This window comes from Brachycentrus maculatus, unplaced genomic scaffold (assembly GCF_059751285.1).
Source record: "Brachycentrus maculatus isolate JH-2025_06_01 unplaced genomic scaffold, ASM5975128v1 h1tg000362l, whole genome shotgun sequence".
Classification (NCBI taxonomy): Eukaryota; Metazoa; Arthropoda; class Insecta; order Trichoptera; family Brachycentridae; genus Brachycentrus; species Brachycentrus maculatus.
This window is the reverse complement of record NW_028281111.1, coordinates 905,619-933,122: the sequence shown is the minus strand read 5'-3', so window position 1 is coordinate 933,122 and position 27,504 is coordinate 905,619. Positions and strand designations below refer to the sequence as shown.

The 27,504-nt window shown below is 32.9% G+C and overlaps 1 protein-coding gene across 1 annotated transcript in view; it reads right to left on the bottom strand.

The window, feature by feature from the left end:
• Positions 1-429: 429 nt before the first annotated feature.
• LOC148303559 (xaa-Pro aminopeptidase 1) overlaps positions 430-27,504 on the bottom strand; it is a 60,451-nt gene continuing 33,376 nt past the window's right edge. Inside the window, exons 2-11 of the mRNA XM_088269753.1 lie at positions 8,956-9,146; positions 7,580-7,786; positions 6,630-6,834; positions 5,184-5,445; positions 4,331-4,598; positions 3,218-3,431; positions 2,888-3,121; positions 2,528-2,596; positions 2,279-2,454; positions 430-648 (exon numbers count right to left, since the gene is read on the bottom strand). Of these exons, the coding sequence (XP_088125879.1) occupies positions 433-648; positions 2,279-2,454; positions 2,528-2,596; positions 2,888-3,121; positions 3,218-3,431; positions 4,331-4,598; positions 5,184-5,445; positions 6,630-6,834; positions 7,580-7,786; positions 8,956-9,146 (2,042 nt within the window). The 3' untranslated portion in view covers positions 430-432. The remainder of the gene's footprint in view (positions 649-2,278; positions 2,455-2,527; positions 2,597-2,887; positions 3,122-3,217; positions 3,432-4,330; positions 4,599-5,183; positions 5,446-6,629; positions 6,835-7,579; positions 7,787-8,955; positions 9,147-27,504) is intronic.

Below are 27,504 nucleotides of genomic sequence, written 5' to 3'. Positions count from 1 at the left end.
ATTATTTCATTTTGCTGTAATTATTCCCTTTATTTAAAATAATTGTTCTCTTACACTACCTACTGTTTGTTTAGTCAAAAGGCACCTCTTTTTGCTAGTGACAAAAGTATAACCTTTTTTAAGGCAACTAACTGTTAAATATAAACATTATATTTTTCACTCTCCATTTACAATAGGAATGTTTATAATAGTTTTTTTTTCTTACATAACCAACAATTGCATTACATAGTAATTTATATATTAAATTTCATAACATCTAAATGTGGCAGTGAAGAGAAACATGGATATAACCATTTAATTTGCATTTTAAAACTCAAGCAAACGGTCATAATGTTTATGTATAATAATAATGTAGAAATGAGTGCAGTTTAATATTAATTTTTATACGATAGCCATGTTAGAGTATTTTGTAACAGTTTTGTTTCGATATTTTTATTGTAAAAAGTTTTGAATAAGTAAAGAAATCACCATTAGTGTTATCAGTACTTTGGACACGTACATACTATTTGCATGATCAACTATTCCATATTCGGGAACTAAAACTGTTTTATTCATCATCCAGTGAAACGCTTTCATATTAGTTTTTCTCTTGAGTTCAGACCCTATAACTTCTCTTATGCGGATATTGTAGTCATTCAACCATCGTCTCTGAAATAAAGAAATTAAACATTTTAAAAATTTCCTTAAAAATTTATATTTTAATGAACGATTTATATTAATCTCCTTTACACTAAAGGCCAAAGTACAATTATATATTTCTCAGAAGATTAGGTTTTATTTTTTGACATCTCATCAAAGATGAGAAAGAATATGGAAGTCTGGGCATTTACGGGGCTGACGACAGTCATAGGCTGGTTTAAGTGATCACTTTACACACGTGTAACATTCACCAATTCTACCCATTATTGACAACCACACTACTCAAATTCTTGGAAGTTCTATATATATGAACCAATTTAGAAACTTTGTTCTTGAATCACTAGAACTTCACTAGAGACATCTATTGGTTAGTTGTCAAAAAATAAAATGAAAATAACTCCTGTAATTGGAGATAATCCAGATTTTGTGAACAAGTATTTGGACACACTCAAAATGTTGAAGATTAGGTTATTTAAAATAATGTATCTACGCACTGTATCTCCAGTCAATATTAATCTCCGTCAATTCAGTGGTATTACATTTTAATTGGCATATTTGAATATAAATATATGTTTATGTATAAATTTATTGCCATACATAAGATTGTCGCTTCTAGAAAGTATATTTGATATTATTGTTTATTTAGCCTTTTTAAAATTTAATTTATGTTTATCAACTCCAGATAGTTAGCACATTGTTTACGACATGCACATATTTGTGCGTTTCAGAAACCTTAAGGTGAAGACTGACCGGAGCATTTCGTCGTAACGTAACACGTTACGATGCGAGCATATAGGCAGTCAGTACACCGAGCCGAGGGCTTCATCCATAGTTTCGGATGCTCACTGATGCTGAGCGATCGCCACGAGCGATGTAACGATGAAATGCTCCGGTCAGTCTCCACCTTTATACTGTGGCAGTGTGCACATTCAACTTTGTAAAATAATATGTCTGAAACGTCTAATTTGTCATGTTTGCCACTAATCTGGTCAAGAAGCATATTATATACAACATAATTGAATGGTCAATTGCTTGGTGTGAGAGGTGGATGATGCGACTTCTCAACTTATGATGATGGAATGCCTGTATAGCAGCGGTGGTCTGCACGGGGCTCGGAGGGGCTCGCGTGAGTCCCTTGTTAAATTTGACTTGGGCAGGCGAGCCCCTTGTTAAATTAAGAGAAATCGATATTCTCTGATTAAATCATTACACAAATGCAAATTCAGTGGTTAGTTTAAATGTATTATGAAACATAAAACATTGCTGCCTTTTGAAATTTCTCGAGAAAATTTCTTTAAAATTTTCTTGAAATCTGAGGTACCTACGTAAGTACATATACGACTAAAATTAAATATTTGATTTGTCAAATTAAAGAATTTACACCATAAAGTCATCTTTATTGAGTCTCTGATGTGCATATTATGTATTTTTTATTTATTTTTCATTATTATGTATTTTAGATAGTCAAATCAAAATGACACACCTCCCCCCTCCCCCTAACCCCTTCCCCATCCACACGCGAGCCCCTTCTTAAAAAATTAGCAGCCCACCCGTGCTGTATAGTGTTGGTAGCGCATACTAGTGGTTAAAACTGAAAATGGTCATTAAGTGACAAAAGACTATATTGCATTTTGTTTACCTGATATTGGCTCATCATATTGAGGTCAATCAGTTTTGGTTCATACGGTACAAGTGTGATATCTGTGAACTTGAGATAAGTATTGCCATCATTGTGTTTACCGCCAGTGTACTCTTCAACTTCTAAAATATTTTCCAGTCGAACACCAAATTTGCCCTCCTCGTAGTAACCGGGTTCTACAAAAATGAATTGTCATAATGGAAAGTTCTCAGTTATCTTATTTAATGGCTATAATTTATTCCATCTTACCATTTGAAAAGAAATATCCTGGCTTAAAGGTAGCTTTTTGCCTCTGACCGTAAGCAATTTGAACCGGAGCTGCAAAAATATACACCCCAATCATTTTAAAGTACACATAAAACAATTTTTTTATAAAATATTTATGTATTTAACTTAATTGTAATGCCTAACAGTTTGAAGTAAGCAATTTCTTCCTCAACATTAATTTATATAAATTTTTTAAGTTATAATAAAACACATGGTGATTTTATACAATTTAAAAAATAAATATATATAATATGAAATCACAAAGTTACTGTTTTAAATATTGATATATTTAAAAACAATTATTTAGAATCATGTCATAACTATCGAAAACATCGTATCAACCTTCATGCGCTTGCAAAAATGATCCAATTCCGTGTCCTGTGCTGTGCATATAATCTTTTCGCTCTTTCCAAAGTTCCTTCCTGGCAACAATGTCAATATCGTTGATTTTTAAATCTGCTGGGAAAATCATCATAGATAAATCTATAGCTGCTATTAGAACATGAGTGTATGCTTTCTTCTGTTGATATGATGGCTTTCCATAGTGAAGGGTCCTTGAAATATCAGTTGTGCCGTCTATAAAACGTAACAAAGAAAATTAATGATTAAAGTAATAATTTGGACATGTAGATAATTTCGCTTAAATAAGGCTGGATAATTAATAAAACTTACCATCATATTGGCCACCAGAGTCCAACACAAACGTAGAGTCCTTCAATATAAGACTGGATGTCTCATTAGTCGGCTGGTAATGAGGTAGAGCTCCGTGAGGTCCATAACCCGCTATTGTTGCAAAAGAAAGTCCTTTGTTGTTTTCTTGGGATTTCCTCGTTATATCCAGCACCTTTACCACCTTCATTTCATCCCAGCCCTCATCAATTTGCATCTAACGTAAATCATTAAAATATTACCATACAAGATTCAATATATATTTCATTTAACTCATTCTCGTTTGAGTTGTTTTATGTTTTAATAAACATGTCATAATGGTCTTTTTCAAATGTAAACATCAGTTCGCTTCAGTGTTAATTGAAATTTTGTCATTTCTAAGATATTTTAACACGTCCCAAGCAACCGACATATTCGGCAGAGAACACTAGTTTAATGTAAACTCTATCATCATGCAATTTCTTCCTCTTTTTGACCCTTATCTGCACATAGTGGCGTATAGGGCATGGCATTGTATTGAAGCAGTGTTAATTTAAACATAAATGCCATAAAGGCAAGGTAATCATCAGTCTGGCATTTCAGTTACCAGTCCACGGTAATACATACTAAATCAGGAAATAAATTGGAGTGAAAAAAACATAATATTTATTTTGACCTTTCCAGGACCTCATTTTTTAATTTTTTTATTTGTATACATTTATTTAAATCACAATTTATACATATTTATAACTTTTTTTAGACTCACCAAGCCACCTTGTGTGTCTTGTCGGTGGAGTTATTTTTTAATACATTTTTATTGTTTTTAACGATTTTAACCTAATATAGACACAAAAAAGAGAAAAAATTAAGAATATAAACATTTTACAATTTTCATAAAATTAACTCTTGATCATTTACCCATTCCTTTATTTTGCCTTTGTTCCATATTTTATTTTGACCTCTAACATCCGTTGGCAACAAATTGGAAACGTTCGGAACGATATATTGCAGTGTTCGACTCCCATATTTATTGTTAATTCTTGGACATGTAACATAGCTAAAGCCTCTAAACGCTACACTGCATGTAACAGAATCAAAGTGCAAGTATCATAAAATTGAATTATTATTATAGCTTACTCTTTCTTCCAAGTATGATAAAACATCGCACATGGCTGCCCCATCTCTGATGTGTGCTTTTCTCATTCCGGCAATTTCCGTTGGATTCTTCTTGGCCTTCATATTTATTATTGGTGACTGTTTATACACTCGTTTCTCTTCAGGAACAGAAGTGTATATGGCTTCACTTACTCCAGGTGAAAAGGAGTAGAACGCTGGAAGTAACACTGCATTCCAGGCTTGAGATAATGTACGGAGATCACTCCAGATACTATCGTAAGCGTGTAATCTAAAATATTAAGAAAAATATTACATCATACATCCTTTTTTTTACTTATTATCTCGTAAAAATATATAATGGTAAATACTTGTCTATAATCATGGAAGAAAGGAAGTAGATGGAACTTATATAAAATTTATAATTTATCTAACCTAGAGTCTGTTATCGTTTAATAGGAAAAGAAGTTTACTACGCCAATTTTTTTCGACAACTTAGAATTTAGAAGCCTAGGAAGGTCGACATGATATGACATGGTCAGGAAAATCTAATTCAGAAGGCAAAGCAATAGGGTTTTTTGATAAATCGGGGATAAAGTTATACTCTAGGTACCTGCATGTGTGTGTGTGTACGCAATCAGTGCTTTTAAATAACCTTTTTATGGCTTTGTTGTCAATTCTTTATAAATGAATATAAAAATATTAATAAAAGCAATTAAACATTTTTACTTAAATTTAATAATCATTAATAATTGCAAAAAAAACTTTGAGCTGGATTTACTTAGAAAAGGCCCTATTCTGTAGATGTGAACAAAAGGAATGAAAGAATTTACTATAAAAACTGATTGATAGTTAGTAATATATCCATTATACCCACTTTGTGCAATTAGGATTGAAGCATACATCAGCACGAAGACTCAGTTTAGTTTCAATGGAAAGTTTGGATGGTTCAGCATATAAGTGCAGTTGTTCGTGAGTTAAGATCAGGTACGCCTTAGCAACCGGACTGAAAGGTAAGTCCTTCCCGCGAACATTCAAGAGCCACGCCAGCTCGTCCAGAGCAGTAATAACCATTGCGTCTACTTCGTGATCTCTCAATTCCTTTCTGAGTTCAGCTACTTTAGTTTGCCAAAGTTTACCTGCAGTTCAAACCAATAATCATATATTAATCGGTGGACAGTAGCTATCAACTAATTATAGTCTCAGTGAGACATTACATATGATTCTTCTCCGTCTTATTCCTCATTGCTGAGGGTTGTGACCCTTGCAGAAGCAATGAGTCTTCTCCAGTTATCCCTTGACTGTGCTGCACGTAGCGCTCCAACCACCGAGGTGCCTGCTGCTGCCTTAATTTGATCGGTCCATCGTGTGGGGATCTTCTTCTCCCTCTCTTTCCCTCCAGGCTACCAATCACAACTAGTCGTTCCAGGCTATCCTCGTTGCCACGCGCAATGTATCCAAACAACTGGAGAATCCGTCGGGTACAGACATTGGCCAAAGTCATATTCAGGAAGATAGTGAAAGAACAATGGTACACAAGGGTGAATACTTGAGACAATAAGGTGTTATAATTATTACATGAAGGAAAGTTGATCTGCCTTGCGCTCTAGTTGTTTGAATATAGGAGTGGATTATTGTATTTGATGGGATAGAGATGTCAAATAATGGTTTGGGTTGCATATCCATACTCAAACAAGTTTGTGTAATAAACAAACTACTGAGGATTATTGCATCCTTTTCTCACGAAAACAGCGCAATATATATTGGCCATATTAATTATTACCATTTTTCTTTTTCTTTCTTCTTACCTTCATCCGCACAAAATGGCTCAATGGGCACTGGATACAATTGGTGTAATGTTCAATTGAACGTTAATTATATGAAGGCAAAGTGATTAGTCTTACGTTTCAGGCACCAGTCCAGGAATAAATATTAGAGCTAAAGAACACTAAAAAAATTGACCCTCACCGCCTGGGAATCGAACCCGGGTACGTTCAACACGGTAGCTAAATGCGCTAGCCATTACACTACGGAGGTGGACAAAAAACTTTAATGCAACATTTCACATTTTTTCAAAATTTCATCATGTGATAACAACATTTTTTTATTGAGTTAAAAGTAGGATAAAAACTCAGAATGAGCTAGGACATTAAGACTGACCTCGAAGTTAATTTCCCTGTATCTTTTTACAAAAAGGTCTGATTTAGTGTTAATAGTTATAATTATGAAATATTACAATCTAAGTGGGTTTTAAGTGAGTGACCTCCATTTATTCTCAGCGGGAGATGTTTTTAAACTACTTGTTTAATTTATTCATAATTACCGGCAAATTCTTTATGATGCACATATATTTGTACCCTGGAAGGGAGAGGCCTCTCATCCTTTTCCCACAAGATGTCCACCAAGTTGTTAGGGACTTGCACTAAATAGATCCCCATGAGACTGAGCCCGTTCTCCCACTGTTCCCACAGATGATGGGGGATCAAACGAGGATCTGCCCCTACTCTAGCTCCTCTGGATAGCTGACCCTGAAATTCAATCTTCAATAGTTAGCAGACCTTGTTCTTGAAGAAATTGTTTAGATTGACGATTGAAGAAGAACTGGAATAATATATAATAGAAGTGCACAAATATTGAATTGAAAATATCTACTTTAAATGTCATCATCTCATTATCGAACCTAGTTTTCTAGGACTGGGACTGTTTCATCCACTGTGAAATTTATATAAATATTTCATGTCAAAGTGTGCTTCGTAAAAGGTAATACAACTAATTTTTATGAAATAAAACAGAATAAAATAAAAAGTATGTAGTTTTTTCCATATAAATTTTGTTTGACCAGCAACCAAGTTTCATTGTAACCAAAATCATCAGACTAGTCTGATAAAAATCTTGTGTGGAAAACACAATATATAGTTGTTATTTTTTTCTATAAAATGCAATTTCACCTAGAAATGTCAGTACAAAACTTAAATCAAACTTTGTTTTTAACTACTTTTATTTTTGGTATTTTTATCCAACCGGTTTTGACAAGCAATCAAGCATATATACCTACTGTACATATCCATCACCGGAAGATGACAAGATGCTTGTCGAAACCATTTGAAAAAAAATAACCAAAATAAAAGTTGTAAAAAACAAAATTTGGGTTTTATTTTATAAATTTTATAAAATGTGCCACTAAGTATCAATATTCAAGATATTTCATTACATCATTAACATTTTCTACATAGATTTAACACTAATTAAAAATAAAAACTCTAAATATCTTACATTTAGCCACTGCGGTATGGTGGGATTGCTGATTTCTTCATGTTTCATTATCAACCAATGGCACGAAAGTTCTCTGTCTGCCTGAAGATGGTAGCGTCCATCGGTCCACAGTGCAGCATTGTTCATTGTGATCACTGCTATTCCATCACTTCCACTAAAGTTGGTAAGGTACATTAAGCGGCGGTCGCGGTGACTTGGAGTCTCACTCTATAATAAATAAGTAACATTCATGTAAAATGTTATAATCCGGTTTTCAAGATTCTCTCAAATTATATTTGTTAGAATTGGACACTCTATGGGCTCCTTAATATCGATTATTGCGTTACATATTTTGAATCAACCAAGATGTACCCTCGGAGAGACTTTGTAAGTTGGTAGAGGGCTCTGTTACACGTGGATGTATTTGGGTAAATATATATCAAGAAATCAATCTATACAATGTCTTCTTTCTTCTTGTATGTGCATGTTTATGTTGTGTTAAAAATTAAGTGGAAATAATAAAAAAGAGAACTCTACAGACAATCTATATCAAATGGTTTGGTGAGTCTCCGCAAAACAACAGATTCATTACCAACCCTTTTCCGCAACCAATGGTGCATGGGGCACTTTATTAAATTAATAGTTTATTATATGAAAGTAAGGTGATCAGTACTGCACTTCAGGTACCACCATACAGGTAAATACATATAAATATAAAATAAATATTAGAGTGAAAATGCACTTAAATTTATTTTGATCCCTCTAACATGGTAACCAAATGTACTAACCACTATGAAGGCGGACAAAGACATATCGCGCACTCCTTTCAAGAACGTCATAAATCAAAAAACTTGATTTTTCAGAACGTTTTTGAAGTTTAAAAAGAAATCACAATGTATTAAAAATAAACATCAAGCCACTTATTGAACTTTTTGCTGTGCAACAGATCTTTTTAGGTAAAACCTGAAGGTTTTTTCTCCATTTGAAAAATATTTAGTATATTTAAAAAAATAATTAAACAATACCTTTTCATCAAAATGCAAAAACAACATTTTCTGCCCTGTGGTGGGTAAATATTAAGTTAAAAATATGTCACTTTTACTGGTATATAGTACATTTTCTGGGCATTCCGAAAACACACACAACTCAAAATTCACGATTTTTGATTTATGACGTTCTTGAAAGGAGTGAGCGATGTAATAGATTACTTAAAAATGTAAAACAAAACTGTGGAAATGAAATATTGCATGTATTTTTTTTCTTTCTTGGAAAAAGTGCAAATTATGGTTGATTTCTTTCAGAACATTCCAAGACCTGCCACAAAGGTTTTAAAATTTAAAATTTTCACCTGCAAAATTATAAAATAAGCAACCAAAGGCATAATGTTCAATGAATACCTGATGTTCGTCATATGTTGGCACAATATACGCGTCCAGTTCTGCCCCCAGAACAGATGTACGTCTTCTCATCTCGGCTCGGATAAGGCGCAACTTGCCATCGTCGGGAGGGACACCCAGTGTCTGGCACGACACTCGTGACCCGGGGGTGCCGGGGCGCGGGGTGCTGCATAGTAGTGGAGATATGCATTCTGGAAACAATATGAACGTATATTACTCATACATCGCAAAGTACAAACTCTGTTATCAATATATTGCACACAATTGGTATGTCTATATAGCCGACACATTTAATGGTTTTTGATGCATTCCGCATTATTTTCAAACACCGTGTTTGAAAATAATACGGAATGCATTGAAACACATGTCACAATAGATTTTAAGAAATATTGGTATTTACCAAGTAAAACTAAAATTAAAAATGGATAGATATTACCACAAAGTGACTGCCGAATTGATAAATGAAAACATGTTAGCTTTAGAATATACATATAAGTTGACGCCTGTTAAACATTTTAGAGTCCTTAGGAGTGATGGAGTTCCATCATAGTTCTATGTATTAGGTATACATTCATAATTAATATTTTTTTATTCCTTTTTTATATTTCTTTCTTTTCTTATTTCAATAAAGTTTTTTTTTCTTTTCAAGATTGTTATTTTTCTCCTTTTTTTATTTCATGTTTCTAAAATATCATTCTGGTGTGTTAACCTATGTTTTTGTAATTTTTTCTTTGATTTTTATTATTTTCAATGCATCGTTTGTAAAAAGCATTATCGGCATTTTAAAATAAATTATTTTATTTAATTCACGTTTATTCCTACGAACAATTGTGTAAGTAAAAATATTTTATCACTAGCCAGTAGTTGAAAGATGGCAATAAGGATTACGGCTAAAAAAATTAATAAATATATCCGTGATTTATTTTCAAATTCTAGAATTTTCAGTATGTTTTCGTAAGCTGATTTTTCATGCTAATTCAAAAAATATTTTAGTAATTTTTACTCCAAATTATTAACAATTTTTAGATTTTTTTATGTGTACTTCTACGTTTTTATTTTTAGTCAGACATGTGCAAAGTAAAAATGATTGAAGTAATTTAAAAGAAAACTAAATTGGAGTCCAAATGATAATTTTAAATTATTACGCTATAATTATTAGTTTCATTTTCTCAAATATCCATTCTCTCTGGCACTCTGTTTAAATAAAGATTTTAAAAAAAATAAAATACTAATTATAAGAAAAATACATGTTTGTTTCAAGGAAAATACATAGTATAGTAAAGGTACCTATTAAAATTATTGAATAGGATTATTTTTAGCTAAAATATATATTTTTAATTAATGTTTTACTTAGTAAATACCACTATTTCTTAAAATCTACTGTGACACGTGTTTCGATGCATCATGATGCGGAATGCATTGAAACACGTGTCACAGTAGATTTTATGAAATAGTGGCATTTACTAAGTAAAACATTAATGAAAAATCGATAGTTATTTATACCACAAAGCGACTGCCGAATCAATCAATGAAAATATTTTTTCTCTGAATACTAAAGACGATTATTTATACAAAATATAATAAAAAAGTAATAGAAAATATTATTTAAATCCAGAGTTTTTCGTTCGCATTCCCTCGCGGCAAACGTTCTAGAATGAGACAGACTGTCTGCCAGCCCCGTCGGCTTGGGAAAGGGTTAACCGTCGGCCGGTGGTAACAGCGCGGGAAGCTACCAGGCCAACAGAATCCTACGGGGATCCCGCGCCGAGAAGTGACACGGGATCGATACGGCCCCGAGGGCACGCGAGGGAGGGGAGATGCAACGTCACGGCCGCGCCCCTTGTGGGCGGAGCCTGCGTGCACCCAAATTCGCCAGCATCCGCTGTTTGAAAAATCTAACAGGAGTAATTCGTAAAAAATATCAACGAAAACTTATTATCTGAATTTAACGTAATTTATTAATGAAAACTTATTAACTTAATTTATGAATGAAAACCTATTAACTTAATTTCATACAAATATTATAAATACTCGTTTCTTTCGGTAACTTAGATTCCTGAAAATAAAACTGATTTCAAAATGCAAGCTAATATCTGTAGTGTAATGGCAAAGGGGTATATCTGTCAAAATGTTCATTTTCTAAGTTTGTTCCACAAAATGTCTCAAATAGTGTATTCCATAATCTGGCAAAAGGATATAGCTGTAGTTGCAATACTTATTTAGTTTTATTGAGATATGTTCACATAAAAATACATAAAACAATTGAGTTATTTAATTTCACAAGTTTGTTTTTGCCCTCCTGTAAAATTTGGTTTGAGACAGAAATACCCCTTTGCCTTTACACTACCGATATGTTCTTTGACTGATGTTAATATTTTTAGCGTCAAACTGACGTTGGTTTAGTTATAACTAACTTATCTCACCGTTTCTCCGCAGGGGTAGGTAGTAGGTAGAGATAATAGAACGCCATACCAATCTGTCTTTGCAAACAATCGTCGATTCTCTCACATTCATTCATCTCCTCATACATACTCGCTGATTATTCCAACTCCTGAATTTATGTTTTCTAGGTTTTGGAAATATAAAAGCATGTAATTGTTTTTTCCCGATTCCGGAAATTATTATATCTTTCAATTTTTAATTAATGTTTTACTTAGTAAATACCGCTATTTCTTCAAATCCACTGTGACACGTGTTTCGATGCATTCCGCAACATTTTGGTGTTTGAAAATGATGCGAAATGCATCGAAACTCGTGTCACAGTAGATTTTAAGAAATAGTGGTATTAACTAAGTAAAACATTAATTTAAAATGGATAGATTTTACCACAAATTGGCTGCCGAATCAATTGATGAAATTATTATATCTCGTTGCAATGTTTAAATTTAAGTGGTACCATGCAAAAATTGAAAGTACGATGGATAAATTGAAGATGAATGATATTTTTTTAATGTTACAAATAACCTAATGGAAAATGGTTTTCCTTTATCACTTGGTATTACCTGCTAAACCTCTATTCAGGCCACGAAATACAATATATGTTTTTACGAGGTGCTTTATTGAGTGGACTATGCTGAACGGATAAAATTTTTGGGTTAAAAATGCTAACGGAAAAGTCTTTGGCGAAACAATAGAAACTTTTCTAGGAAGTATGTTTTCAAGAGATGGAAAATTGGGGAAAGATTTAGTAGAGAACGTAATAAATGGTGTTATTTTTTGACATCTCAGCAAAGATGAAGGAATATGGAAGTCTGGGTATTTACGGGACTGACGACCGTCATAGGCTAAACTAGCCAGTGATCACTTTACACACGTGTAACACTCACTAATTCTACCCATTATTGACAACCACACTACTCAAATTCTCGGAAGTTCTATATATGTATATGAACCAATTTCAAAACGTTGTTCTTGAATCATTAGAACTTCACTAGAGACATCTATTAGTGAGATGAAAAGAAGCTTTTTATTGAGCAGAAACTCTTATATAAGTATGTGAGATCCGAATTCTGGATTATAATCACATTTTTGTGAACAAGTATGTATTTGGACACACTCAAAATGTTATTAATAAATGATGCGTTGAATACAGTGATTGCGAATAAAGTATGTACATGGAAGCTAAACTGGCTGTGCATAACGGCATGCTAGTTCCAACACTGATTATGGAAGAGAAATATGAAATTGGCGGATGAAAGCACAGTGAATGCGGTTGAAAATGATCCCGTAGACAAATAATGTACATGTCATTATAAATAATAATGACCAATTACAGTTAATTTGGGAAGAGTGAATTAATAATGAGTTGGGCTAGGATGGCAAAAGAAAAGGCAAAAAACACTTTTGACGACGAAATCAATCAGAACCTGGAATCTGGCCATGACCGTCTACGTAACCGGAGGGCTTGTATGACTAGTTGTATGAAAGTTGAGAAAGCTAGGAATGTATGTCAAGAAAGACGCGCATGGCTCACTGCGAAACGGTGTGATAGTGGTAAATAGTAGTAAAAAAAAACAATAATAACCCTAAAATATTTTTTTATGTTTATTCTCTGATTTTATTGTTCATATAATGTTTACTCTCTTATTTCTTCGGTGAACAAGGTACACTTAAATGTTTTTTTTTCTGTTCTATTTAAAAATAAAACATCAAAAAATAAACAATTAAGTGTAGAATACCTTGTGTATAGTAAAATCTTTGGAATGTTTAAAATATACCTGGATATTTTTTGTTGAAAACAAATCGGAATCCGAAATTGTATAAGAGATAACAAGCAGCCCTAAAAGGGGCTTTTTGGGGTAGAGCTTTTGTTTGAAGTGACGTCAATATGTAGCAGGACTGCATGTGTTCACAGAGGATACTGTGAACAAACTACCTGCTTCACGTGGGAACCAGATGACGAGATAACATCGTAAAAATTCCAGCGAAGGGGTGTGTATAATGGGCGTGAGAAATTGTCGAGATGACGTAGAAAAGTTACTAGGGTAGCATAGAACCGAGGAGGTGTGCTCTCGACGTGTTACAGGACTCTCTCTCGCTGTGCGTCATTGGATAAAGGAGAGAGAAAATAGTATGAGGTTTAATTTTACATCAAAATTTTATTCCGAAAAATAAATCATAAAAAACAGGTGTTAAAGAAAACATTTTGCATTCGTATTTTACATTATTAAAAAAAAAGTATTTAAAGAAATTCATGTTAATTTATTTTTTGCTTTAATTTTGTTTGTTAATTATATGTTTGTTATAAATATGTACTAAATAATATAGAATTTAAAATGAAAATGAACGGACATTTTTCATAATTCCTAAAAATTACATATAATTATATAATGGCAGAGAAAGCTCACAAATTTCCGTGTTATTTGTATTGAGCGCTTTCGAGTTCTATGCGAGTCCTACAGGATCGTGTGGCCATTCCCAAAGGGATGAAATATCCTGTTTAGTATTAGGATATCATAAGAATGCGTACAGCTACAAGGAGAAACCTGACAACCTTCACAGGACTAAATGGGGTCGACCTACAAAATAGTCCTTGGTATCATTTTCATTGGGTCAAAACTCCCAGGGACTCATACCAGCCGCGGAGGTTGTACGAGTCTCTACTAGTACGAGTACGAAACACCAGAATTTGATTCGACATTGAAATTATTATTATATATTTATTTTTGTTTCGTTTTATTATATAATATATTATAAGTATATGAATATTATTTTTTTATATTAAAACATAATAAAAGAAAAATTATATAAACTTTCAACAAAATATTGAAATATTCAATACACTAAGAGAAGAAGGGCATCTTTATAAAAAAAAAGGAGGGCTAAAAAAGAAAGGGGAAAAGGCGTGGGATCCATGTAACAAAACTGATTTTGTAACCAGGAGAACATGTAGGATAAAGAGTAAAATTTTACAAGATGTAACTCGGTCTATATCCTGCGACGCTGAGAAGAAACAGGGAGAGAAGAGAGAGAGATAGGAATATCAGATCAAATTGCGTAAGTACCCGAAATAATTGAATAAAAAAGTGCGTGTGCGTGAGAACAATAGAATGCCCCCTTTTTATACCAGACAAACATAACAGTCGAGGAGGTTTTGGACAAAGGGCGGGCAAAACGACCTCGCAGGATTTTTCCCGTTGCAGGAGGAGGGACTAAAAACTGACCGACCGAGAACAATGGAAGTTGTAAACAACAAATATCAGGAGCACAGAGAAGGAAATAGGTAGAGGGGTGTGAAATTGAAAGCTCGGTTTGTTCGAGGGGATATACCTAACGTCAGCTGTAACTACGAATCACAAAGACCGCAGGCGCAAGCGCTCGGAATTTCCAAGTTTTTCAATAAAGGCAAAACGCGTAGGTATTGTGTGTATCTTTACAGTAGTTGAATTCAATGGTCTATATTCACTTTAAAATATGCGTATTTCTGTATAAAAAAGGTCGGAAAATCCTTGGACCTTTACTTTAGCTGAGAATGTGTTGAATTGGTAATTACTTATATGGTATACCTTGAGGTAGTATTTTACGAAAATGGCGCCATATAAATTATGAAAGTTTTTTAGTATTATCCAAATATTAGAGTTATTGATAATAAAATCGATCTTTAATATTGGTCCCAATTTAAACTGTGTTTTGCAAGTTTTTATCGACAGTAGAGATGATACAAAGGAAAGGAAATCGTCAAATCTGTAGTTTAAAAAATATATACCTAAAACTACTAAAAAAGGAATAATAATATTGATCACCTCTAAATTTATTGTACGAGTATTATTTTACCACGTGAAGTTAATGATTCGTGCTATGTCTAAAGTTTATGCCAGCCCTCATAAAAAACAAAGTACTTACCTATTAAATTATAAATGAATAAATTTATGTGCGTAAAATGAAATATTAAACTTTTATTCCTTTGTTATTTTTGTTTTCTCGTCGGGGTTTGTGTTATCAAACAAAAACAGAAGAGGAACATCAGGTGACGTCAAAAAGTACCAGGGCAACAAAGCGAGTTGGAGATTGATCCATTCATGTCACCGTGCTTCGAGAGTCGCCACGAGTATGAGAGTGTACCAAGCAGAACTATTTTACTAGGAAGGCAGATTGCATACGAGTAAAGAGTTGATACAATTAATGTAAAGGAAATTATTTTACGTATGAATACAATTTCTGCGATCAAGTTGGATTTAGGTTTAGAGCGCAGAAGCGTCTAGGAGGCTCTATTAACTTCTGTAAATTATCAGGACGTCAGGTATTAGAACGGGCGATTGGCGACGGATTGTTATGCAGTAATAGTTTTATCTGTACGAGAGTGTGTGTGTGTGTGTGTGAGAGAGACTTTTGTTTGTGTACGATACTGAATTTTTCATACAAATTTAGCGATGAATATTTTATGTTTAAATTAAAGTGGAATTGTAGTAATACATAAAAAAGTAAACCTTAAACTTGAAAACTTAGATATAAGTTGACGCCTGAGTAAAATAAAAGATAACTGGTGTTGCATAAGTCGTAACTAAAATATAATACCTATAAATGTGTAGTATTTAATGGTATATTATTATTTTAATACACACATTTTCTTCGAAAATTTATGCGGCTTTGTGCAGTTTACAGAAAAAAAACTACCATTTTTTTTCACATTTTAGGTAAATTGCCATTTCAACGTCAAGGAAAAGGAACTGCAGTGAAATATTAATGGACATTTTAACATTTAGAATTTCCTTTTTGAATTTTTAACTTTAAAATATTTTGTGGTTGAAAAATTCAATTTTACATTTATATCGAATTCTACATACAACTGTTCGGCTAAGGTTTCGTTAGTGCGTTCTTGTAAAAAAAGAGCTCTTTCCGTTCATATATTTCTGATACTTTTGATGGAAGTAGTGCACCCTTGGGAGCCTTTATTTACCGTTATGATTTATAGCTTGCATACTCCATTCCTCTTGGTCACTCCCACCTTTACCAAGCCCCGCCTACTGGTAAACATGTTTCGGAGGGGCCCTTTCACTAGGCCCTTCGCATCTACTCGGCTCTCCTGTGGCCCTGGTGCATCATGTTCATCTATAAATAAACATAATCCGAGTCTTTTGTTATTGGCCCTTCGTCATTCTTGTTCGAGCCGACCAAAAAGGTCTAGCGTTCCCTTCTCTTCCTTGAAACTGGGAAAGAGCCAAATATCTCCCTAGCCTTATGATCCTCTGATACCTTACGGGGACGTGAGATACCCAAAGGGTTAAAATGGATCATCTTTCGACACGTGTCATAGGTGAATCCGTGTAAAATACCACCCATGTAACGTCTTGTAAGACGGTTATTAGCTAAACGTGTAAATTAACGGAACGCTTCATCAAAGAAGAAGAATGGACGTGTCACTCTCAATGACTTTAGTTACCAGGAGAATATAACGTGTGGAGCGGTTCCGAGCCGCTAGTGCGCCTTGCACAATGCATGGTGCATTTCGGTTGGGTAAAATACGAGTAGAGCGAGTCCCTTTGTTCGGCGGGCTTGAAGCAACTGAGAAATTGGTCGCGGAACGAAGGAGACGAAATAATATTTTTAGGTGTAGTATTTAGTAGTTATTTTTATGATTCGTTATTAATTTTTTTTTTGCAACATGAGTAAGCAAGTCATGTAAGAATGAGAGAATTTTAAAAAAAAAATTCTGGTAATCTTTCTAATGACGTACCTATCACTATTCAGCTTTTTGGTTTAAAATATATAAATAAAAAGGTTTAAAAAAAACTAACTAACCATCACGCCGCTTCCCCATAGGAGTAGGCAGTGAGAATAGGACGCCATAGCAATCTGGCTTTGACGTTCATGCATACGCGCCAATTATTCTAAACCCTGACCCGACCACTTTCAAATATGTTTTTGATGTACTTGATTATACCAAATTTTCCTCATAAAAAACTTAAAATTATATATGTGTTATTATATATCTAGGACAGTATACTAAACCTAGAGGTAGAGGTATGGATACACATATAGTATTTTGTAGTCTTAATACTTTATTGATGTGATAAGAAGAAATAATTATACTAATAACCATTAAATTAATTGAACTCCAGATACCAGATACTCATTTGTTAATTGGATCTCATTTATTAATTGATCGCCAGCTTTAAAAGATCAGAATCTTAAAACGCGCCCAGAAATATATTACCCCCTGAAGTATTTAGCATACAATCGAGTTTGTTAATTAAATTTTACCTTTTTCGGCTTTTGTCAATAGCTATCCACAAATGTTTGGATGGATTTTGAGTATAATGTATAAGCTTTATGTTTTATCAAATACGGATGCTATATTTCTCTACTTTATCAATACAATTAAACGATAAATAGAATGAAGAAGAAAAAAACAACGTTCAAACGTAGATAGGTAGGTACATCTCATAAGAAGACAAATGTTACCAAAGTCGGATCCAAAAAATGTATTCGTTTTCTCAAATTATCAAAAGAAGGAAAAAAATGTTTATCTCTCCATTTTCCAGTATGAAAAAATCCTGGAGATCGCAGATAAATCTGATAATAATAATAATAAAAACCCTTATCCGCACCTAATGGTGCATAGGGCACTGCGTCATATAAACGCAGTGTTATCTTGATCGTTTACACATGAAGGAAAGGTGATCAGCCCTCCGCTTCACTTACCAGTCCAGGGTAGTATTGAATAAATATGACTGTGAAAAAATCACTTATATTTATTTTACCCCCCTTGGGAATCGAACCCGGGACCTCCAGAACGGTAGCCGAGCGTGCTGACCATTACACTATGGAGGCGGACAAGTCTGATATCATACAAGCGGAAATCTGATAAAATATGATATGATACAAGCGGAAATCTGATAAAATAAATGTATTTCTATTTATTTTAATAAATACTATTTAATATAAAATAGTAAATTAAAACACTTGTTTTTACCGCTTATTTTTTTTCATTTTGTTAAAATTGGTAAAAAAAACAAGTATTTTAATTTATAATTTGATAATGTCGTACCACAAAGCGAATGCCGAAAACATTAATAAAATAAAAACTTTTAAAGTAATATATATATATATATATATATATATATATATATATATATATATATATATATATATATATATATATATATATATATATATATATATATATATATATATATATATATATATATATATATATATATATATATATATATATATATATATATATATATATATATATATATATATATATATATATATGTATATTTTTTTTTTTTTAATATTCGAGATAAAGAACGAAATTTCATATTATCTCTGTTCATAAACAAGTATTGCTGTATACGTGTATCGCGTTCCGTGGCATCGCGTCCGTTGTTTATAAGTTTTCCTAGACGCAGCCAACATAACCTTCGTTATTTTCCCGAGAAAAGCGTAACCTTTCTTGGAAGGCAAGTTTCCTTTGGACCGGTGAAAGTTAACGGAAAAGCTTCGAATGTTACCAGGAGAAAAGAGGTTCGAGGCGATCAACAACGACGCCGACGCCGACGTCTACGCGTGCGCCCTTCCGATGGGGGTGAACTTTCTTCCCCTTCATAGAGGGTGGGCAGAGGAGGCGTTGCGACTCAATTCGTTACTAACGGCAGTTGTAACGAACAAAGAAAGCGTTATTCTGTACCAGGGAGTTAGAAAATATTGGGATAACGTAACGACTGGCGTCGCGACGGCATAAATAGACCTTACGTCGTAATATACTAAAATTAAAATGAAAGAGAGTAACTCGAGTATTTATTCTTAATAATATGTAACTATGTATTTACAATATATTTTAACGTATTCGAAAAATAACATCTTTTAATATATTTACAGCCAATCTAGCAACATTTTTTACTGTCTATAAAAGTTTGAACAATATTTACAAACCTAGACTATTTGAGTACATCAGGTGGATTATTTATCGTCAAATATTTCAAATTCAATAAGGTTTTAAAGATGTTAAAATAAAGTACAGCATTGACCTATCATATGACGTCTCGAACTCTTGTAAATAAGACAAACAATGTAGAGAAAACTTTACTACTACTACTAATACCACTATCACGCCGTTTCCCGCAGGGGTAGGCAGAAAGGATGATTGTCAATAAATAAACCAATGCCAATCACCGAACCTCAGATACATTAATATCATTTGCAGTATTTGTTAATTTAGTAAAACATACTTAAAAAGGCATTTCTGCCTCATGAAAACGCTGCATAAGGTATTTTATAGATTATTAAACACTAATCGGATGAGTTATTACTATTTATGTAGATATTTTTTAAATCTCATTAATTGATTCGGCAGTCACTTTGTGGTAAAATCTATCCATTTTTAATTAATGTTTTACTTAGTAATTACCAATATTTCTTAAAATCTAATATGACACGTGTTTCGATGCATTCCGCATCATTTTACGGTGTTTGTAAATGATGCGGAATGCATCAAAACACGTGTCACAGTAGATTTTAAGAAAAAGTGGTATTTACTAAGTAAAACATTTTATATTTTTTAAATCATTGCTTTAAGGTTTATATTTATTTGTTACCAAAGTATGTTATAAAAGTATTGTTTTTATTTAAGTTATAGATCTACTACATCAATTTTAAGAAGTCTGTAAATATTTACATATGGATTTACTTTTATTTACATAAGTCTATAAAAAGCTTCTATACTAGTTGAAAGTTCGTTCGGTATTTGGTACCCCCCACGTGGGCGTCGGAATAACCGGAAATAGCGACGTCTATTCACAGGATAGCAGGAAGTGCAAGTGATCATACGGTACGTGTTAAAGTTGCAATAAAAATCAATATCCGGTGTCGCGCAATCCCCCTAGTACGCCCAGTAATCGCTCCCCTACAGCTCCCACACCACCATACCAGCCCTGAATAAAACCACGATCTGAAAAGCTAATTTCTAGCACAAAAAGACACACAATAAAAGGACATACTATTGAAACCTTCTTGCTCTCGGCGCACAAAAATATTATGCCCCTTTTTACTAATCAGCGAAATTAGTTATCAAAGTATTCCAATAGAAGCCCGATTGGTACTGCCAGGTCTAGTTAAAAATATTATGCTTTTGTATTATTAAAAATGGAAAAAAAATCACATTAGATTTAAAAACAAATATTTGATCTGTTTTGACATACAAAAAAATTTAGTGACAATATTTAACAAAAAAATATTAGTATATAAAATAATACTAGATATAATATAAAATAAATCGATCGCGTTAATGAGCGCGTAATCAATTAAATAAATAATTATAAAAAGGTCAATATTTAAAACATAATATATATTTTTTTTGTATTTAATGTACGAAGTATTTTCCTTTCAGATATGGCAACTGTATTGCGTCCTCTCACATGACAAACAGCTTGTGTAGGTATTGTATTACTCCAATACACTGACACGGAATCGAAGTTATTGGAAGGTTATCGGCGATTGCCGATGATGGCGAACCGTTCGGAAACTGCCAGGCACACAGAATGTGTAAGGAGATATTGTGACCGGAAATCAATATCCCGATACATTCCCCGACCAGCGTAAATTCTCCTACCCAGGTAAAGTTGAATGAACCTCAATATCGCTGAAGCGCATGCACCAATAGGCGCATCGTCCTAGGACCTAGGATATACCTACCAAAATGTCCTCATGAATGAAAACGTCGATAGTAAAATATTACTATGGACGGTATTCTACACATTATTAAAACAAATATTACGAATAAAAATTGTAAAAACCTTTTGACAATAAGAAATCCTTAGATAAAAAATAACTTTCTTACAATATATGTAATGTTATCCTGATGGATTTTTTAACCTTCTTCTAGCGGTCAAAAAAAGCCTAAACAAACCAAACAACCGCAACCGGTTATATCATAAACGTTAACGACCATCAACTTGTTTAAACACAGGTATCAGGAATGCATAAGCTAAATGCGATATTTTCAGTTAAATGCAGTCTTCTAATATTAATTTTAATGTTTTTTTTAGTTAAGAATGAAAGAAAATGAATTAGGTTTTCAAATAAATATTTTGTTTACTTTTTCCAATATTTAATATTCAGCTATTTTTTTTATTTATTTCCCGTGTACATTATTATTGTATTGGTGGTGCTGATTTTTTTTTGTAAATCTGCATCACTAGCAACCTCATGTACAAATAAAAAAGATACATTCATTCACTCACTCACTCGTTCTCATTTCCGATAATGATATGCGTAATTAGACCACAGAGAACCCAGGATAGCAGAGCCCAATAGGGATAAATATTTCGAGCCTTGTCGGTCTACAAAACCCCGCCTGAATTCGGGTTGTGAAAAAAAAACATCGTGTTACGTTATTGGAAATCAGCCTCGTCTGGGTATCAGGAGAGCAGAAAGGTAACGGAGCGGTGGAACATGCTGTTGCCGGTTAAACCCAAAGCGCGCGCGTAGGAGTCGTTATGGTAACAACATCGCGTTTTTATCCGGAGCGCAGAAAAGCGGAGAGGGGATCGAACATTTAGTGAACGCACGCATCGAACTGCGCATGCGCGTAGTTTCAGGCAGAACGAGGAGGTGAGGGACCGGTAGGTTCGTAGGTTGGTGTCGGTGGGTATAATGGCGTACGAGTTTACTGTTTTTTTGTAATATTTTTGTTATATTGTACGAGAATAGTTTTAAATAAAATTTATTGAGTACCTACCTACCCACATTGTTTAAAATAATTTTATAAACAAGAAGGCGAGAATGAACGTTATAATAGAATGATACACTAATTTATGAAAAATAAATTAATTTAACCTTTTTAAAAATTGCAAAGAATTTGGAATCTACTGTTTAGTGATTGTATCTACTTATGAGTATATTGTGAAAATTAACTAAATGAAAACAAGATGAAAAGGTAGATTTGAATTTGTAGTTTTTTTGCTTCCACTGACATCTGTTGATAAGTATGTAAAACAATTTGCAGGGGCGGGAGAAAAATATTCCGTCTCAAAAGGGAAAGTCGAGAAAATGAGTGTGCGCATACCAGAATGGATGTCTTGAAAGGGTAAGGACTTGATTGAATTCACGCTACTAGGGCCGCATGAGTTGGTGCAAGATGTTCGACATTCCATTCTACACTTTTCAACTTATCGCGTTCAGCGCTGGAGAGAGAAGGTATGGCGGGACTGTTCGAGGGAAAGAGAGAGCAACATGGTGTTAGCGGCTATCAGGCCACGTGCGCCGAAGCGGCCGACTGTGGACGAGCACCAGGAGAACAGAAAATAGCGCGGTAAAATAGCGAATGTGAACGAACGTGCATTCCAGAAAGTCCCGCTCTTTTCAAATTCGACGCATACACAGAATATGTAGCATACACTGGTATTTACTTACACAGCGACGCGACAGCGTAAATGATCGTTTCTTATGAATGAATGCGTATAAAAGTAGATAGATACTCATACAAGAAAGAACAGAACAAGTATTGTAGATTTTTAGTTGCGCAATATCACAAAAATCTAGTAAATAATTAAAAATAAGTCTAATAAATTTCTACATCATAATTATAAGAAACATGTTTTTTTTTAATTTTGCGATGATTAGTGTAAATCAAAAATACATTTTAAATTTTATGATTTTTCAGTGAATTTCTGAAGTTTCCTTTTAACGGGTTGATAAATTATACGAAAGCGAGGCAAAACAATTATTGTTATCAAATCAGGGTAAATTTGTAACACAAACTAAGGAAATTTTAAATAAATTTTGTACTAATTAGTCGGCGGTAATAATACATTTTGATAAAACATTTTTTTTATTCATAATAATGTATGGAAAATAATGTGTTTTAAATATTGAACCTTTAAAAAAACGTCATACAATTAATTTAAATACAAATTAAATATATATTTTTAAATTATACAAACAATACATGGTGTTAATTACTTGTCTTTGAGTTTATATTGTACGAATACATAATTTTTATATTTCATATAATTTTAATTCATGCTTTATTTACCTATATTTTTACTTTATAATTTATATATTGTGACCATTCGTCAAACACGAAAATATTTTTATTATTTGTTGAGGAAAAATGTTTTTATGTTAACTTGTACTCACATTAAACAAATAAAAGGTTTCTATGTTTTATTTCTCATTATTAAAAGCCTGCTTTGATAAATAAATAAAAATCTCCCTATATGTAAAAATATCGTAGTATTTGTTATTTTTTTATTTAAAGGGGGTAATTAATTTATTAATTAATTAATTATTTTTTTATTTATTTAAACGTTTATTATATTTATCAAAAAATCACACAAATTTTAACCGAATCTCAAATAAACAATTGAAACACCCATTTATAATATTCGTGTTCGAAAACTCTTATTCTAGAATTGTAAGAAAAACATTAGGGCGAAGTGATATTACCAGGTGCAACCAGCGCATTAAATTTAACAAGCGTGCCTTTGCTGTTGCAAGATCGATGGCGTGGAATGCTCTTCCACCAGTGTTAGAAATTGTAAGAATGAGATGACCTTTAGAAAAAAAAACTAAAATCACAAATGTTTGTTCATCATTTCCACCATCTTCTATCTATGTAAAACTTGAATGTTTTTTCTCCATTTGAAAAATATAATATTTAGTATAGTTAAATAAATAATTAAACAATACCTTTTCTTAAAAATGCAAAAACAACACTTTCTGCCCTTATTAAGTTAAATATTAAGTATTAGTATTAAATATTAAGTTAGAAATATGCCTCTTTTGCTGGGATATAGTACATTTTCTGGCCATTCTGAAAACACGCACAACTGAAAATTGACGATTTTTGACAAGGCCGACTAGAGACTCTAGTAGGCCTTGATTTTTGATATATGACGTTGTTAAAAGGAGTGAGCGACATGTTCCAATTTTATTAGGAAAAATATTTAAAATTCCTGAATGTATGTAGGTACTTAGTGTGGATAGGTCGTTGGTGGATATATGTAGGTACCTACGCATGAGTCCAAGTCTCGTCTAGATGGTTATTTCCACCGACACGCGACTGCCCAATCTGAGTTATGGGAGGTTCTCTGGAGATAGGGTAAACGAGCCGAAGTTCACGTAACGACCCATATACTTGATTGCTTCATAATTGAATTGTCTCATCGTCAGATAAAATTTAATATAAGTGAATTCTATTTATGTCTTTCATTATTTTGGTGCAATGAATAAAATTGTATATATGCTGCTAATGTAGTGTAGTGTAATGGTCAACACGCTCGGCCACCGTACTGGAGGTCCCGCGTTCGATTCCCAGGGTGGGGTCAAATAAATAAAGTTGAAATTTTCACTGTAATATTTATTTAATATTACACTGGTACCTGAAGTGGAGGGCTGATCACCTTTCCTTCATGTGTTAACGATCAATATAATTAGATAATTAGTTTATTAAATTAAACTCGACCAGTTTCAAGAACTACTTGTTTATATTTTCACCTACTGATGAGAACATCTGTAGTTCTCGAAACTAGTCGTCTTTACATCACTTTAAAAGTGATCTCATACAAGTGATTTATGAATAGATTTGGCGTTTAATTTGTAGAGCTCTATATTAATTAATATATTAAATATTTAAATATAACACTGAATTTTAGAGTCCACTAAATTGTATTTTAGTATTTAAAACATATTAAAAAAATTTACATAGTCTTCACAGTAGTTCAAAATTGCCATAACAAGGCTATACAATTATCACAAATTTTATTATTATGTGTTTTTCATTATAAAATGCAATTAAGTAGACTCTAAAAATCAGTGTTTGATTTTAATATTTAAAAAATAAATTATATTGTTTTATAACATCATCATATTATTCCACAAAGTTAATGTGAAATCAATAAATGATATAGCTGTACATCATATCATTCTTTCTTTGGATTCTTACACAAATCCTTTCAACTCCTTACCAGATATAAACTCTTTATACCAGGGCAGGGGTGGGTGCTAGGATTGAAGCATTCCTGCAGGCGTGCAGTCTATGATAAACACATAGTCCTTCCCAGAACCACATCTCCAATATGTCTAATTTCTGTCATTTCCATTCCATAATGGTTCATGTTTTTAAAAATATGGAAAACACCTATGCCCTCACCGTGCTTTATATTATAATATACATGAATTGGGAAGATTAATAGGGGTAGTTCTGTTTTGTATTTCTCTACTGCGTCAATAAAGAATGTCAGTATGTTTTAGGAAGGGTGAAGTCGAACCATCCATCACGGTTGTTTGTTATTAGGCCCTTATAGCACGGTACATCCTGTGACAGACAATACCTGTGCAAAGTGCCCAACCCAGCTTTATGGATCTTTAACAGGGAACGGCCTTTAGCAAGTCTCACTAAACTAGGTTACACCTTTATTTCTAGGTGACATACGCAAAATGGACTTTTCGCACGTTAAAAATTCACTAGCGCGACTGTCGTACGACGCCGGCACACGAGATAAATATAGTATATTCGATTGTATAAAAATATAGTATATTTATGTTGTAATATGCGAATTTATTGACAGATTAATATATACACCGTAGAACCAAGGCATTTAAAAAAAACATAAGTACGTACCTACATATTTTTACTAATTTTTTACTACCTTATGTGTACGACATTTTCAAGTATTACCATATATTCTTGAAGCAACTTTCTCATTACAAATCGTTATACGATATTTTAGAATAGAAGAAATACCTATTTGTAAATAACTTCATTTTCCCTTTGACATAAATGTATGTACTTACATATACTACTTATTTTTTAAGAGTATTTTTATTATATAAATTTTTGCGAGATATTTTGTTTTTGTTTTAAAAAACTCACTGAATTAAAACGAACTAATAACGAAGCCAAATGCATGATTAATAATGTGATAGCATTTCGAAAAATTGTCGTAAACTACAAAAATATATAGTTGCTTGTGCGTGAAGACTCACGAATATCAAGATAGCCAATCTTATCCCTTTTAGTTAAACGGAGCGTCACATTTAGAGCGCGTCGTGACGTAATGACGCGGGATACTTTGTTTTATAAGATAGTGTGGTTGTTCCGAGGCCACTGTCGTTAAAATGTCAATAAAACGCTAACTCCAGTAAACTGCTTGTAATTATGTTACATACATCGTTGTTTTACCAATTAACCAGAGAATAACACCGCCATTCAGAGATGTTTCTCGAAAATTGACTCCAGTAAAGGACGCTGCATTCCTCACCTTACTTTCTATCTCGTTTCTCTAATGGATTTTCTTAACCTAAATCTTTGAATATCAGTTTAAACCAATATAACAACAAAACCAACGTTAACGACTGTGAATATCTCATTTATTTCGTCTAAAAAAAGATGTACCTATTTAGGTTTTAAAGTAGGTATTAAAATAGGTTACTTATAGGTTTGGCGTTTAATTTGTAGAACTCCATTTTAATTTATATATTAAATGTTAAACTCAAACTTATATATGGAACATTAGTTTAAAAATGCCATAACGAGGTGAAACTAAATTCAAAAATTGTATTTTTATGTGTTTTCAACATTAAAATACAATTTAGTAGACTCTAAAAATCAGTGTTTGATTTTAACATTAAATATATAAATTAAAGTGGTGATGTTCAAACTTAGAAACCCTTTTTTAAATTTGAGTTTTTCTAAGTAAACACCATTTTTTCAAGTCTATTCTGACACGTGTTTCGATGCATTCCGCATCATTTTCAAACACCGTATCATGCGGAATGCATGGAAACACGTGTGACAACAGATTTTTATAAAAAGTAGTATTTATAAAGTAAAACTTAAATAAAAAATGGATAGATTTTACGACAAAGTGACTGCCGAATCAATTAATGAAATGAGAAACTCCTCTTTAAACTCACGGTTTCGAATATTTATAGTTCATAAACATTTGCTCGTAATAATTCGAAGTGGTACCTACTCAATATTGGCAACGCAAATTCTAATGATACAAATATCTGGAACTTACATATTTCAAGGTTCTCGATCATTCAAATGTAAACCAGTGTGTCATGAGAAGCTTTATAAATAGTAAACACATAAAGAGTAAA